At 29.7% G+C, this 13,761-nt stretch overlaps 1 protein-coding gene across 5 annotated transcripts in view; it reads left to right on the forward strand.

Annotated features, from left to right (window-relative positions):
* LOC127734272 (multiple C2 and transmembrane domain-containing protein 1-like) overlaps nt 1-12,783 on the forward strand; it is a 104,790-nt gene extending 92,007 nt beyond the window's left edge. For all 5 annotated transcript variants that reach the window (XM_052244037.1, XM_052244038.1, XM_052244040.1 and 2 more), the window contains 7 exons: nt 425-544; nt 842-967; nt 1,679-1,732; nt 5,099-5,205; nt 6,218-6,327; nt 6,973-7,070; nt 7,797-12,783. In XM_052244037.1, the coding sequence (XP_052099997.1) occupies nt 425-544; nt 842-967; nt 1,679-1,732; nt 5,099-5,205; nt 6,218-6,327; nt 6,973-7,070; nt 7,797-7,853 (672 nt within the window). In that variant the 3' untranslated portion in view covers nt 7,854-12,783. The remainder of the gene's footprint in view (nt 1-424; nt 545-841; nt 968-1,678; nt 1,733-5,098; nt 5,206-6,217; nt 6,328-6,972; nt 7,071-7,796) is intronic.
* The last annotated feature ends 978 nt before the right edge of the window (nt 12,784-13,761 follow it).

Genomic DNA, 13,761 nt, shown 5'->3' on the forward strand with positions numbered 1-13,761 from the left:
AATGCATTTTTTTGCTTTTGAAGAAAATATGACAGATACAAAGAACATTTAAATGGCATTTTTAAGCCACCCATAAATATATAATGAAAATTAAAAATAATTATTGATGAAAGATTTAAGCAAAAATTACAGGTGAGCGATTCAGGCTCTTGAGAGCCTCTTGTTATAATTAAAAAATATTTGAAGTAAGTTGTAGATTTTGATTACAGTTTGCATAAATCAAAAGCATTTTTATATAGAATTAATGAAATTTGAATGTCCATTGAACAACATTCAAATGGAAATTTCTCTGATTTAAATAACCAATGATTAATATGATTGAGAGATAACTAAAATTAGTATGGTTAAGTGGCTTTTATGATATCTTTTTGGGTGTTTCATAAATTTGACACAAATTTATTCGACAGAAAATTGAATTTTTCAGACAATGAAGAGGAACATAGCTAGAGTAACACAGATGGTATCATCATTTACAGAAGTTGGAAAATTTCTACAGAGTTGTTTCGAGTGGGAATCTAAACCCAGAACAATCACTGCCTTTATTGTAAGTTAAACAGAGTTATATCCCTTGGTTTAGAAATTTAATGAGTAAGTTTTAAATTTCAGCTAACTCAAGACCCATCAAAAGCCTAGCTGATCACCACTATCAGAGACTCAAATACCTATGCACTTGTCAAAATCTTTACAATTGTATAGGCCTTTCGTGTAGATAATGTAATCAAGTTGGTAAAATGGGGAAAGTTTTTTTCTCGGATAATGTCTTTAAATCTTAATCATTTATCTCCTCACATGTACTGTGAATAAATCACCTGAATGTTATAAATGATTTACTGTTTTATAGGTCTATCTTGTAGCGGTATGGTTTTTTGAGCCCTATATGCTACCAATAACATTATTACTGGTTTTCCTAAAGAATCTTGCCTTTTCTTCCATGCAAACTGCTTTTTCTACAGAACCAGCAGATGATGTAAGTATTTATGAATAAGAATAAAAATAAATTCCATTTCATTTCATTTACACAATTATCTGTCAGAGATGCTGTAAACACCATACCCACATAAAAGTTATCCTAGAATTGTGGACATTTCTGGTAAATGTTAATAAAACAGCTACCTAACAAAGGCAATTCAAATCATACATTTTGATGACACTAACCATGTTTCATAACAAACTAACAAAGGCAATTCAAATCATACATTTTGATGACACTAACCATGTTTCATACAAACAGACACTGACATATAAAAGGTTCCCCATTTCCTCAAGTCTTGACAATTTGTACCGGTAATTGATTTCATCAGAAACAATAAAAAGTCTTAAAGCAGCACAGAATTTTGTGCATAAGCTCTCTAAAAACAAAGACACAATGAGGATCAATGGTTTCTAATTTTAAACACAGTTTAGTAAATAACCCTTGATTTGCAGACAGCCATATATTTGTTATCCGTAATCCAGTGGTTTTCAGCTATACAGGAATTGAGATTTAATCACACCTGGATTAAGAAATGAACAGGAACCAAGGGTTTGGTATTTTATTTCAAAGGATTTAAGAATAAGAACCCTCCTACCATTCCTTAGAAGTAGAACAACTTGACATAACCAAATGTTTGATTTAAATAATAAGTATCATATGCTTTATAATGACTGTTAACATTTATCCTCATCTATTTGTTTGTAGTTATACGTAGATGAAGATGATGATGATGAGGACGATGAAACTAAATTGGAAAAGGTAGATAACTCTAGGATTGATAGAAAACTGATGATTGATATTCTTAGTGTAGTTATATGTTGTTATGTTAATTATGTTAATGATTACTTTATCTTTAACTTTTGAAAATTTTAAAGTCAGTGCATCAAGCAAAGGGTGTTTGGTTTATAAAGAATTAAAAAAAAAGAGATTTAGTACTCAAAACACAAACACAGGGAAAAAAGGTTTAAATTGTGTATTTCCTTAAAACTTAATTAATTAGGTCCTGGCTTGGATTTCATGAATCAGATTTTAATTTGAGCAGACAATTTGAAGTATATTTTAGTTACTTTTTATTAGGACTAAGACTTTATAGATATAAGAAGATGTGGTATGAGTGCCAATGAGACAACTCTCTATCCAAGTCAAAATTTGTAAAAGTAAACCATTATAGGTTGTTTCAGATTTTTTAAACTCAATGTACATATGTATCTTCACTTATGAATTACCTATAACAAGTGACTGTAGTTTTATATGCCTCATAACTATGAAAAATATATTGTTCTACTAAGAATGCTAGCTGTTTGAAGCATGTTAAATATGTAATCTCTTTGAGATGATTGAATTAACCCAAAGTTTTGATCACCAAAAACATCTTGTCACCATTACTGTTGTATAAATGTCGTAGGTGTATTGTATATTGGTTGTCACCATTACTGTTGTATAAATGTCGTAGGTCTATTGTATATTGGTTGGGGAACTTATAAAGAATGAAGGTGCATGACAAATTATTAACAAAAAAACTTGTATGTTGGATCCTTTTCATGTTAGATGTGATACTATAAACCAGGGGTATTTTTTTCTGTTTTGAATGACATAAGTGGCTTTTGTTATCAATGTGTACGTCATGCACTGAAAAGGTGCTGATTTGTTTTTAAAAAAAAAAATTCTCCAAGTAATCCCAAGATTTCTGTTTGCAAAAGTTATATGAGGACAAAAAGTCCTCAATAACACAAAGGAAAACTATAAAAATAGTCAATATACTAGTGAATCTAAAACTATAAAAATAGTCAATATACTAGTGAATCTAAAACTATAAAAATAGTCAATATACTAGTGAATCTAAAACTATAAAAATAGTCAATATACTAGTGAATCTAAAGCTTTCAATTTACTGGGTAAGTTTTCTGTCTTTCGCTTTTCTGGACTTTGCCTAAAACATTATCAAAGAGCACTTGAATTCCCACTGATAGTATAATGCCATGCATTCTTAAGACAGCTTTAGCAAAAACAATTTTCTGTTTCTATGAGCTATTAAATGACAATTTTTTTATATTTAGTAAATCTTCATGAAAGTTTTGACTTTATTGTTACATTTTCTTGGAAACAAGATGTTAGAATGAAGGACACTCTTAGGTTAACAATATATAGGTTTTAAAGGATTAACATTTTCTTGTTTTTTTTTATTTGCAGAAAAAGGTAAATTAATTTCTTCAGGTAGTTTACACCTGTCTGCACCTCAACTTTCTAACAACGATTTGATTACATGGTTATAATTTCCCAGACAAAACAGTTTATTCAGGGACATTTTACTTCTTACATGATGAAAGTTCTTTAAAAACAAATAACTATAGTTTTTGGATGTTGATGGAGAGCTTTTACTTAAAAATGATTGCCACATTTAAAATTTGCCAATTTTAGTATTTTGGGAATTTTATTATCATAAATGATGTGTACTTTTGAAAGGATGTACAATTCATAAATTATATATAGACACTAAACAGCATTTCCAAATTTTATTTTCCATAGATATGTCCTGAATAACTGTTTAAAGAACTGTTTCCTGTATTTGCGTCTGGTTTATTGACATTTTAACCATTTGAGCTGGGGTTTGCTTAATAATTCTGCTTTATAGTAATATCTCACTTTTCACCCAATCTTTTCCTAAAACTATTTATAGTAAAATCACTCTCTTTCTCTGCTGAATGGTGTTTCTCACTCATTACTATATCATAAATCATAAAACATAAAAATGACAAAAGTGAAATGTTGAAGGCAGGCTCTAAAGGGGTTCAAGTGTAAGTTATTGGACTGAAAAAGGTGGTTCAGTGATGTATGAAATATGTGTACATGAAAACAATTTCCCAGAAAATTCCAGTATCACAAGAGGAAATATTTGACGACATTGATAAAAAGTGATTATTCTAATGATCTAACTGAGGTCAAATGAGAATGTAGGATTTTCAGAAAGGGGGTTCAGATCTCTAGGAAAACAAGGTACTGTGGATTCAGTGTAATTCGTAGGATACCAATTTCCATGGATTTCGTTGGTAGAGGTGAACAACAATTTTAAATGTTCAACGAAATAAATATTTTCTATAGGCTTGAATGCAGAATTTCACACAACCACGAAATCAAGTATCCACGAAAAAATATATATTTTTTTATCAATCAACAAAAATTGGTACCCACGAAAATTATAAATTTTAGAAATCATTTTGTCTCTTTTAAAGGTGATGGAATGGGGATTTTGGTCCTAAATTTTTAAGTCATCTGATTAATTTGTTCTTTAGAAAACATTTTTCATTTGTTCAATTATGTTCTGTTAATGATTTATGACTCCCGATTTATTCTTCTCCTGGGGTACTTTCTATGCTATGAGCCTTTGCACAATTTGAAGTGCAATAACTATTTATAACTTATATACTGTAACATCTATGTATAACCTTTTCTGATGGCCTTATCATATTTAACACATATATAATATAGAGTTTGTTGAAATGTCATAATTCACACTTCTATTATATAAAGATAATACATGTAACAAGTCTTTTTCTATATCATCCCTTGTATCCTCCTGAGACTCCATATAAGACTAAGGGGCCAGCTGAGGGATCATATGGGTAGAGGGATGATACCAGGGCTGATATGGAAAAGGGCATGTTGTAATCTATTTATCACATATTTAACAAATGCTTAAAAAAGTGGAAGAATCTTCCTCATCTGTTATTGTTGTAGGAAGGCTTATGATGTAATTCAGAGTAGGGCAACAAAACTTTTTATTTGCCCTGGGCAGAAATATTCTGTTTTTTCATCCTTGTCAAAAATAATACTTGAGCAGTTCTGACGTTATTGCATATGCAAAACCCAATGTTTTTGCTACAAATATGTGATGAATACTAAATATCTGATGATTAAAAAGGAAAGGAAGTGCATGTTTTTTACAGTTCAATTTGTAGGCATGTTTTCTTTGCAAATAATGTGTGTGCTGCATTAATTCAAATACTCTAGTAATCAATAAACTGTCTATAGTATCGGCTTCAAGTTTTCTTCATTTAAAGCGATGTACAAGTTTTATTAATATTCAATGGTCAATAACAATTACTTATTTGATATTTTGTACATTAGGATGAGAAGAAGAGTGTCCATGAGATATACAAAGCTGCCCAGGAAGTATGTCTACAAGTACAACAAGGAATGGACATGGTGGCATCACTCGGGGAAAGATTTAAAAAGTAAGGAGATAAATCAGTTATATTGTATGGAGGGAGAAGTCAGAGAGTCTGTTAAGCATTTTACATAGGATGGTAAAATCATTATAAGTTCAAGCCCCCATTAATTATTCTATTCTAATAGGATAAAGACGGCAATTCTTTTGGATTGGAGCACTATAGGTTTAAGGCAAATATTTGCTGTTTCTGTGATTAAACACATTATTAAGATTGATGTAAAAGACAAAAAAATCTGAATTGGTGACATGCTTAAACAATTTACAATAACATACTTAGACAGGTTTGGACGAAGTTAAATGATTATCTTACTTTCATTTAAAAAATTAGCTTTCAACAAATTCTTATCATCGTTTGTTTAAGTTTCCGTGTTTTGATGACTTTCAGTTTCACATTCATGCATTTTCCCTTAGAATTCTTACGTCATCGTTCAATGAAGTCCTTTTCACCTATTGACTCTGGGTAACTTATTTATAAAAATCATACAACATGGAAGTACAATTGGGAACCAAACAAATCATGACGTTGCAGATCAGCTGACATACAATATATTCATATTTTACCATTGGTGTGTATTCAAAGCATTTGAAGAGCGTCAGATTAGAATTGATAAGGCTTTCTTATGTTGTAGAATATTGATTTTATACAAATGTACATACATTGAAAAGTTTGTATTTGAAGTGTACTACAACTAATGTAATGAATGATAATGAAGAAAAAACTAAACACAGATCCTGTTACCTTTTACCTGTTGTTTCTGTTTCTATCAGGTGCACCACCAATCGTGTAGCACGGGTAATAACTATATACTGATCAAAATCACATCTGATCTCAGTCCATCACTTGTACTTTTAGAATAATCCATAACTTGTACTTTTAGAATAAACAATGCTAAAGTAAATAAATTTTTTTTTTAAGATTTATGTATATGACACCGCTCCAAACTTTGAGTATAAAGGTGATTACAGAGTCCTTGAAAGTTCTCCAAACAAATTAAGATTATTTGGTATGTTTTCAGTACATTTAATTGGACAGTTCCATGGCTGTCAACATTTGCTGTTATTCTGCTCAGTATTGGTGCTGTGATATTATATTTCATACCAGTCCGAGTACTAGTTATGGCCTGGGGTAAGTTATTATATTTCATACCAGTCCGAGTACTAGTTATGGCCTGGGGTAAGTTTTGCATCAGTCAGTTATTTTATTATTACCCTAAGGAAGTTTAATATCAGTAAATATCTAAAGATGGCCTGGGGTAGCTTTGATACAAGACCTTTGGTGAGTTTCATATTGGTACAATATTTTAATTATAACTTAGATTAAGTTTCATGCCAGTCCAATTTTTAGGTTGCCTCAATTGAGTTGAGCAAATTATTGGAGTACTCAATGTTATTCATGTCTATTTCTGGACATCTGCAGTCAGTTCTAAGAAACTATGAGATATACAGCCATATAGTGACATGATCAGATGCATTTTTGAGAGACAGACTATGCTATAAGATTAAAGTTACATGACCCATATTTCATGGATCATTAGCTTGGTTTAAGTTTAAAAAATTTCATTTATACTGATATAATCATATTATGTTTTTTGTCATAACTTGTCAGTAACTGTTTGCTATTGATCTTTACAAGTTTTCATAAAGGCTGAATGTTATTTGACACATGATTTCGTGTTATGCTTATTTACTTTACAGTTGTATTGAAAGTGTATGAAGATATGAGAAAAGTTCCTGAATAATTTTGTAATCATGGTTTATGATCTCATTTCAGGAATCAACAAATTTACCAAGAAGTTACGAGCGCCTAATGCAATACCAAATAATGAATTGTTGGACTTTTTATCTCGTGTTCCTTCAGACAGTGAATTGGTTAGTAAAAAAGCTGTAAAATTCTTCATTGTTGAAAAATCTGTAACATGACATCTGTAAAATTACATAGTGGTTATTATTATTGAAACCAGCCCTGCTTCATGTTTTAAACAACTTAGAGTATCTGAAAATAATATGATAATACATGGCCTTAGTAAGATAAACTATTACTGATGACATTGAAATTTATTGTGATTTTATTGTTATTTCACTAACTACTTTTATGAAATTAGGTACAAATGCATAACAATTTAGCTACTATAACCTTTAAATTTATGTTTGAACGTCTCCAGTTATGTATAACGATACATTAGTGTGGATATTACAGACATTCTCAATAGTATAACCATGATATTTTGCTACTATATTTCATTAGATTGTAAAACAGTTCTTCAACATGTGGGACATCATTACATACTTTATATACTACGCCAACTCTTTATGAAAATTAATGTTTAATTTTAGAGCTAGATATTTATGCAGTGCTTCTGTTTCTTACATGCCTGTCTTGTTATTTTGATTCATTAAAGTGCAGGATTGAATATGAATTTCTTATCAGTGAAAAATAAAGATTAAGACTAATAATAATAACGGATATAAAATGAAAGAGTGCTTCATGTTTTAAAAAGTTATAATTTAGAAAATAAAAGAAAACATCTATATCAAACTTTACACATATTTTCAAGGGTAAGCTACATTTTTTATCATATTTTTTTTTATTTTCAGGTGCAATATAAAGAGCTAAGACCAGATATTCCTAACTTGAAGAAGAAGAGAGCTTGAAATTTGTTTAACCATGTGATATTTTATACAGAACCAATACTAAACAATGGTTGTGCTACATTTGCTCATTTACTTTTATACTATGTTCCTCAATGAACTCAAACTTGTTATTCCTTTTATGTTTGTCTGGAGACACAAGGACTCTTTTCGTAAAAAATCTTAAGATTGAAATTCATTGTTCAATATAGAACAAATTGTTTGTAAGAAATGAATTTTGTTCAAAGATATTTTGAAATAGATGTCCACATTGTATATTTGTTCTGTCTAACTGCTGGTACAGTTTGTGAAATTCAATACTTCATTCTTTTAAGTTTTTGTTTACACAATCAGTATTTCCAGTTCTAAACTGAATTAATATATAATCATATTTTTAGTTACCCTCGAAAAAGGGGGAGTAAATCAGTGTTAATAATTTTGTTACAAAAATATGTTTTCTTCTTTCAATTTTGAAATGAAATATTGTAAATCTTAGCTGCATAGAGAACTTATCATCTTAAATTAATGATCTGATAATTTATCTTTAAAGTTTTCAGTACCGATCGGTTTGGCTAGATTGAGATATTATTTGTGTTCAAAAAGTCAAGATATTACCTCAAAGCCTTTTTAACTGGTTAATTTTAGAATTTTTTAGCCCAACTTTCTTTATAATGAAATGTTATTTACTGAAAACAGTTTAGATAAATTATTGTTTTATTTGACTTTAAATAAAATTTGACTAATTTAATCCCTGCTTTTTCAAATTAATTGTTTATTTATTCAGATGGTAGTCTGGGGACCGACCATTTTGTATCGTATGAATTAGTTTTGTTTTCACATGAACAAATAACATGTCCCCAAAATATATATGCACTGTACATGTGTATGATATAAAAATACTATTGGCAGCTTAAATGGAATCTCATTCTGTAACTCAGTATCAATAATAACGAGAAAAATTCAGCTATCAGGCATAGCCACTGTTTTCTTTTAAATAAAGAGGTCCATGTTTCATAAAAGGATGTATAGTATCTGACCAGTCTTTACAAATTCGCCGTTTCAGAGGCTAAAGGACTATGGGTAGTTTCGTTGTTCGTACCACAAAATGAAAATAATGTTACATCCTTGGTTGAATTTCCATTGTTTAGGACGTATTGAAGCAATCACAATATTTTGGTGTATGCTTTTGAATATATTACCCAGAACGCATTAGATTCAGAAACGGCTAATTATACACATAATGATAGTGTCTTGTTGTAGGTACAATCCTTTTGTGAAATAAGGATCAATTCTTTAGAACTTGTTCAATATCTAACCATTATCAATACGATTCTCTGTATGAGATATCCATTCTTACCATGTGTCTTAGTAGATATGTTATTTAGTGTATGTGTATATTGAAATATATTTGTCAGTTTTTTTTTTAATGTTTCCTTTATTTGAAGAGTGAAATATATTGTTTTTGATCTGTTCACATGTTTGCCTGTTCGCCCTTTAAAAAAAGTTGTCAGAACATATTCTCCTGCATTTAATTTTGGAATGAAAGAATTTTACTAAATGGCTTCATGCCGTGCACAGATATGCTAGAGATAAAAGATCGATTTTGTGGATTTTTGGTATAGAAAAACATTGTTTTTTACCATTTCACATATATAGTAAAGTTTGTTATTGTGAATTTCCTACAACAGAAACTGGACAGAATTACTTCATAACATGATCCAGAAACTGGACAGAATTACTTCATAACATGACCCAGAAACTTGACAGAATTACTTCATAACATGATCATGTGTAGAAGTGCATTTCTTCAATATTTTTGAACCTCAATTTCTTGTAAAGGAGTTAATATCCTATATATGTACAACTTGAAATAGAGGAAAGAGACGAACCCATGTTTTTTGTTTAAAATTTTCAATTGGCATGTTATAATGCTTTGTAAATAAGTCCTGTATACTATTTATTGTATCATTTTGTATTGAGATTATTTACATTTTACACAATTCCCATTATGTATAATACATTATTTTGTATACTTGATTATGTTTGTACTACAGAACTTATGTTCTCATCATATCTTATTTATGATTATTTTTCTGACATAGGAAAATTGAGATGACACTTCTGAGTGTCTTTTCTGTGTGGAAACTCTTTAATTTTGTTTTTCAACTAACATTCAAAGCAATAACAGCATATAAGCATTAATTTATAAAAACTTGAATCATACACTTATAGAAATCCTAATGTAATACCTCAACATCACAGAGATAGTGTATACATCTTTTTATTGGGGGTTAACATTTTGAATAAAAAGAAAAACCTGATTTGAAAGGAAAGTATACTTCCTTTCATGTCCAATTGCAAAAGTGATGTAAATATCTCAAACTTATGTCAATTGACACTCAATACTATGAAGGATGTGTTATCCTTTAAAATGAACTACAAGTATATAAGAGCAAGATTTTTAACATTAATTATTTGACAAATTCTATTTTCCTAGGTCTCTCAGAAGTTGGTTTGAAAGACCTCGCTGCAAAGAGTTTTGAAAATAGTTGTTTCGGCCAAGTGAGCTTTTCTCATCATTTGGCATGGCTAAAAATAGAACATAAGGGGAAAATGCAAGTTTTGCCTATTATTTTGAAAGCCTGTATAAAAAGAAATTTTGACAGGAGTGAAAATGTTCAGAATGGTGAGCTCTTACTATTGTTTATTTAAGTCAAAACTGTCAGAAGACTTCTTATAGGAGTTATTGCCCTCAAATGACAAATTTTACCATTTTAAAATTTGTTTCCATATTATCTCGAAAATCATAATAGATAGACAGAAACTTTATATAGCAAAAATAATCAGCAATACAAGATCTACAAAATAAGTCAAACATGACCAAAATCGTCAGACGACTCCTTATTAGAGTTATTGCCTTTTAATGATAAAAACTTCAGAAAGGAAATATCAGCAGGATAAGATCTACAAATATGTCAACATGACTGAAATTGTCAGTTAGCTCTTAATAGAGTTGTTCCCCTTTAAAAATAATTTTACAAAAAAGTGGCTATTGTTGAAGATGCAGGTGAGGGACACAGGCTCTATCTAGTTTCAACTTGCTCAAGAATAGGATCCATCTTTGAAATAGGACTCTAAAGAATATTGTTGATTGAGGTTTGATTAAACTCAGCATAGATACCAGGCTTGAAATTTTGTAAGCCAGACACAAGTTTTAATTACCAAAGACTCATCATTGACGCTCATATCAAAAAGTTAAATAGGCCAAAAAAAGTGAGAGGTTGGAGAGCATTGAGAAACCAAAATTCTGAAAGGTTTTGCCAAATACAGTTATGGTAATTTATTCCTAGGGTAGAAATCCTTAGCATTTCAAAAAATTCAAAGTTTTGAAAACAGATAATTTATAGTTATGACCATATCAATGATAATTCATTTCAACAAAGAAGTGTTAAGAACAAATAATTATGTTATTTTATAGATTCGATACTACAAAATTTGATGAACTAAAGTTAAAAGACTACCTCATTAGATCATATTTAGTATGTAATAGTTATCATCTCTCTTTATCCTGATTTTACTTGTATAAATACAATATATACTAAAGTGCAATTAAAGCTATTAATCAAATGTAAGAAAATGGTATAGTAGAATTAGTTTTGTTTTTATAACTCGTTGTGCAATAATTTCTTTGACCAAAGATGAGAATCATTATAGAAAAAATCTGAATATTGTTATAGAACAGAAAATTTAAGTGATTTATTGTCAGATAAAATTCTACCAGTAATAAAATGATAATCAGGCATATTCATTTTTTCCAATTTTGTCATGTTAGGGCCATTTTATAGTTCACTATAAGGTATGAGTTTTGCTCATTGTTGGTGGCTATAAGTTGACCTATAGTTTCCAAAATTCATGTTATTTAGGCTTTGTTTGATAGTTGTCTCATTGACAATCATACCATATCTCTTTATTTTGTATATAAATGGGGGAAATTCTAAAGAAGGTACATGGCTTATTTAGCTCTGTAAATTCATCAACAATTTTTAAAGAAAATGTATAATAGTACTCGTTGCATTTTTAAATTTTAGAAGAAAGACTTTCACAAGGAGTAAATGTAAGCCATGCTTTTGAGACTCAATTTTAACTGTGATGTCACAAAGGACATTTTTCAGATTTTTTTCAAAAATGGGCTAAATTCCAAAATATTTTGTTTTAGTTAACATAATGCATAATGTATTGTCCCAAATGATTTTTGTCATTGAATGGATAAACACAAAATACACCTGTGTAAAAATCTCTCTGGGAAACAGTTGTGCTCTGTTATGCTCTACATTATAGCTAGGCATTTATGAATCAAATAGATTTTGTGTAATTCCACTGTTTTCTTAATTAACCATTCATTTATTAACTCTGATGCATAAAAAGAGTATCAATTCAAAACTTGAATATTTAACTTAGCCAAAATGTTCCAGAAATTAGCCTATTTTAAAAAAATGAAATCCAGAACTGCTCAGCTTATGTAATGATCAGTATTTAAATTTTGCGAATTTTATTTCCAAAACTTGCAGTTGCTATAGTACAAATGTATATATGCACAAAGTCATCCTTTTGAAGAATTTTGGTAAATGTATTTGGTGAATATATGTTTACAGATAAATGTATTTGTGAATATAACTATGTTTACAGATAAATGTATTTGTGAATATAATTATGTTAACAGATAAATGTATTTGTGAATATAATTATGTTAACAGATAAATGTATTTGTGAATATAATTATGTTAACAGATAAATGTATTTGTGAATGTAATTATGTTTACAGATAAATGTAATCCATACAAAGTACAAATTTACATGTGTATTAGTCACTTCTTGTTATTTATTTGTTATTGTTATTATTTTTTTTGAATTTTTTAAGGTGGAAGCCATGGAAAATTAAAATATATATGCAACATTTCTTAGTTTTTTTGTTGTTAGCAATTAATCATTGAATTTTCACAAGTTTGGCTATCTGTTGGTGTTGATGGTAGTATGCCGCAAGACAAATTATTAGTTACTGTGGAATTGGAGATTGTAATTTACACAATTAAATTTCAATGAATAAATTTTTCACCCAGGGGTTAAATATCTGCATCCAACAATTAGTATACCCTTGACATGAATATTATTGATTTGTATTTGGTGTGGAGGGAAAATATTGTATGTTTTAATTGATCACAAAATATGCAAACACAACCACTGCACAAAAATATCATGTTTACAGAACTATGGTAACTTTTAATCATTCAGCAAGGGGCCTAATAGATAGTATTCTCACATGTCTGTGTAATTAAAAGAGATGTAGGGTACATATATGTCAATGAGAGATCAACCCGATGACACAAATAACCAAAGAAACATCTGATCTTCTTTTGTCATCTTGATCATGGTCATCTACTCAAGTCTAGTTTACTCCAATAAATCATATTGCTGAGAGAAAAGTTGGGCATGCAAATTAACTAAATACTTATATAGGGTTTCATCAAGGAGATTCTGGACACAATAAATAAACTAATAGCAAAAAGATTCATCCATGTGTATTATGATAACTACATAGTAGAGGATATTTAGAAATACATTATGAGAAAGGGATCTGATCTGTACACTTTCTTGTCTAGTCTCTAAACCAAAATGACTACAGAACAATATAAGCTCTGATTGAAGGGATCTAATCTGACTTTGTCTAGTCTCTAAACCAAAATAACTACAGAACAGTATAAGCTCTTTTTAAAAGGGATTTGATCTGTACACTTTCTTGTCTTGTCTCTGAACCAAATTGATTGATTGATTGATTGGTACTTATTGTCACTTTCAACACTATTGGCTATTTTGTGGCTGACAGTTTTTATTGGTGGGGGAAACCAGAGTGCCCAGAGAGAACCACCAACCTTCG

This window comes from Mytilus californianus, unplaced genomic scaffold (assembly GCF_021869535.1).
Source record: "Mytilus californianus isolate M0D057914Y unplaced genomic scaffold, xbMytCali1.0.p SCAF_3, whole genome shotgun sequence".
NCBI lineage: Eukaryota > Metazoa > Mollusca > Bivalvia > Mytilida > Mytilidae > Mytilus > Mytilus californianus.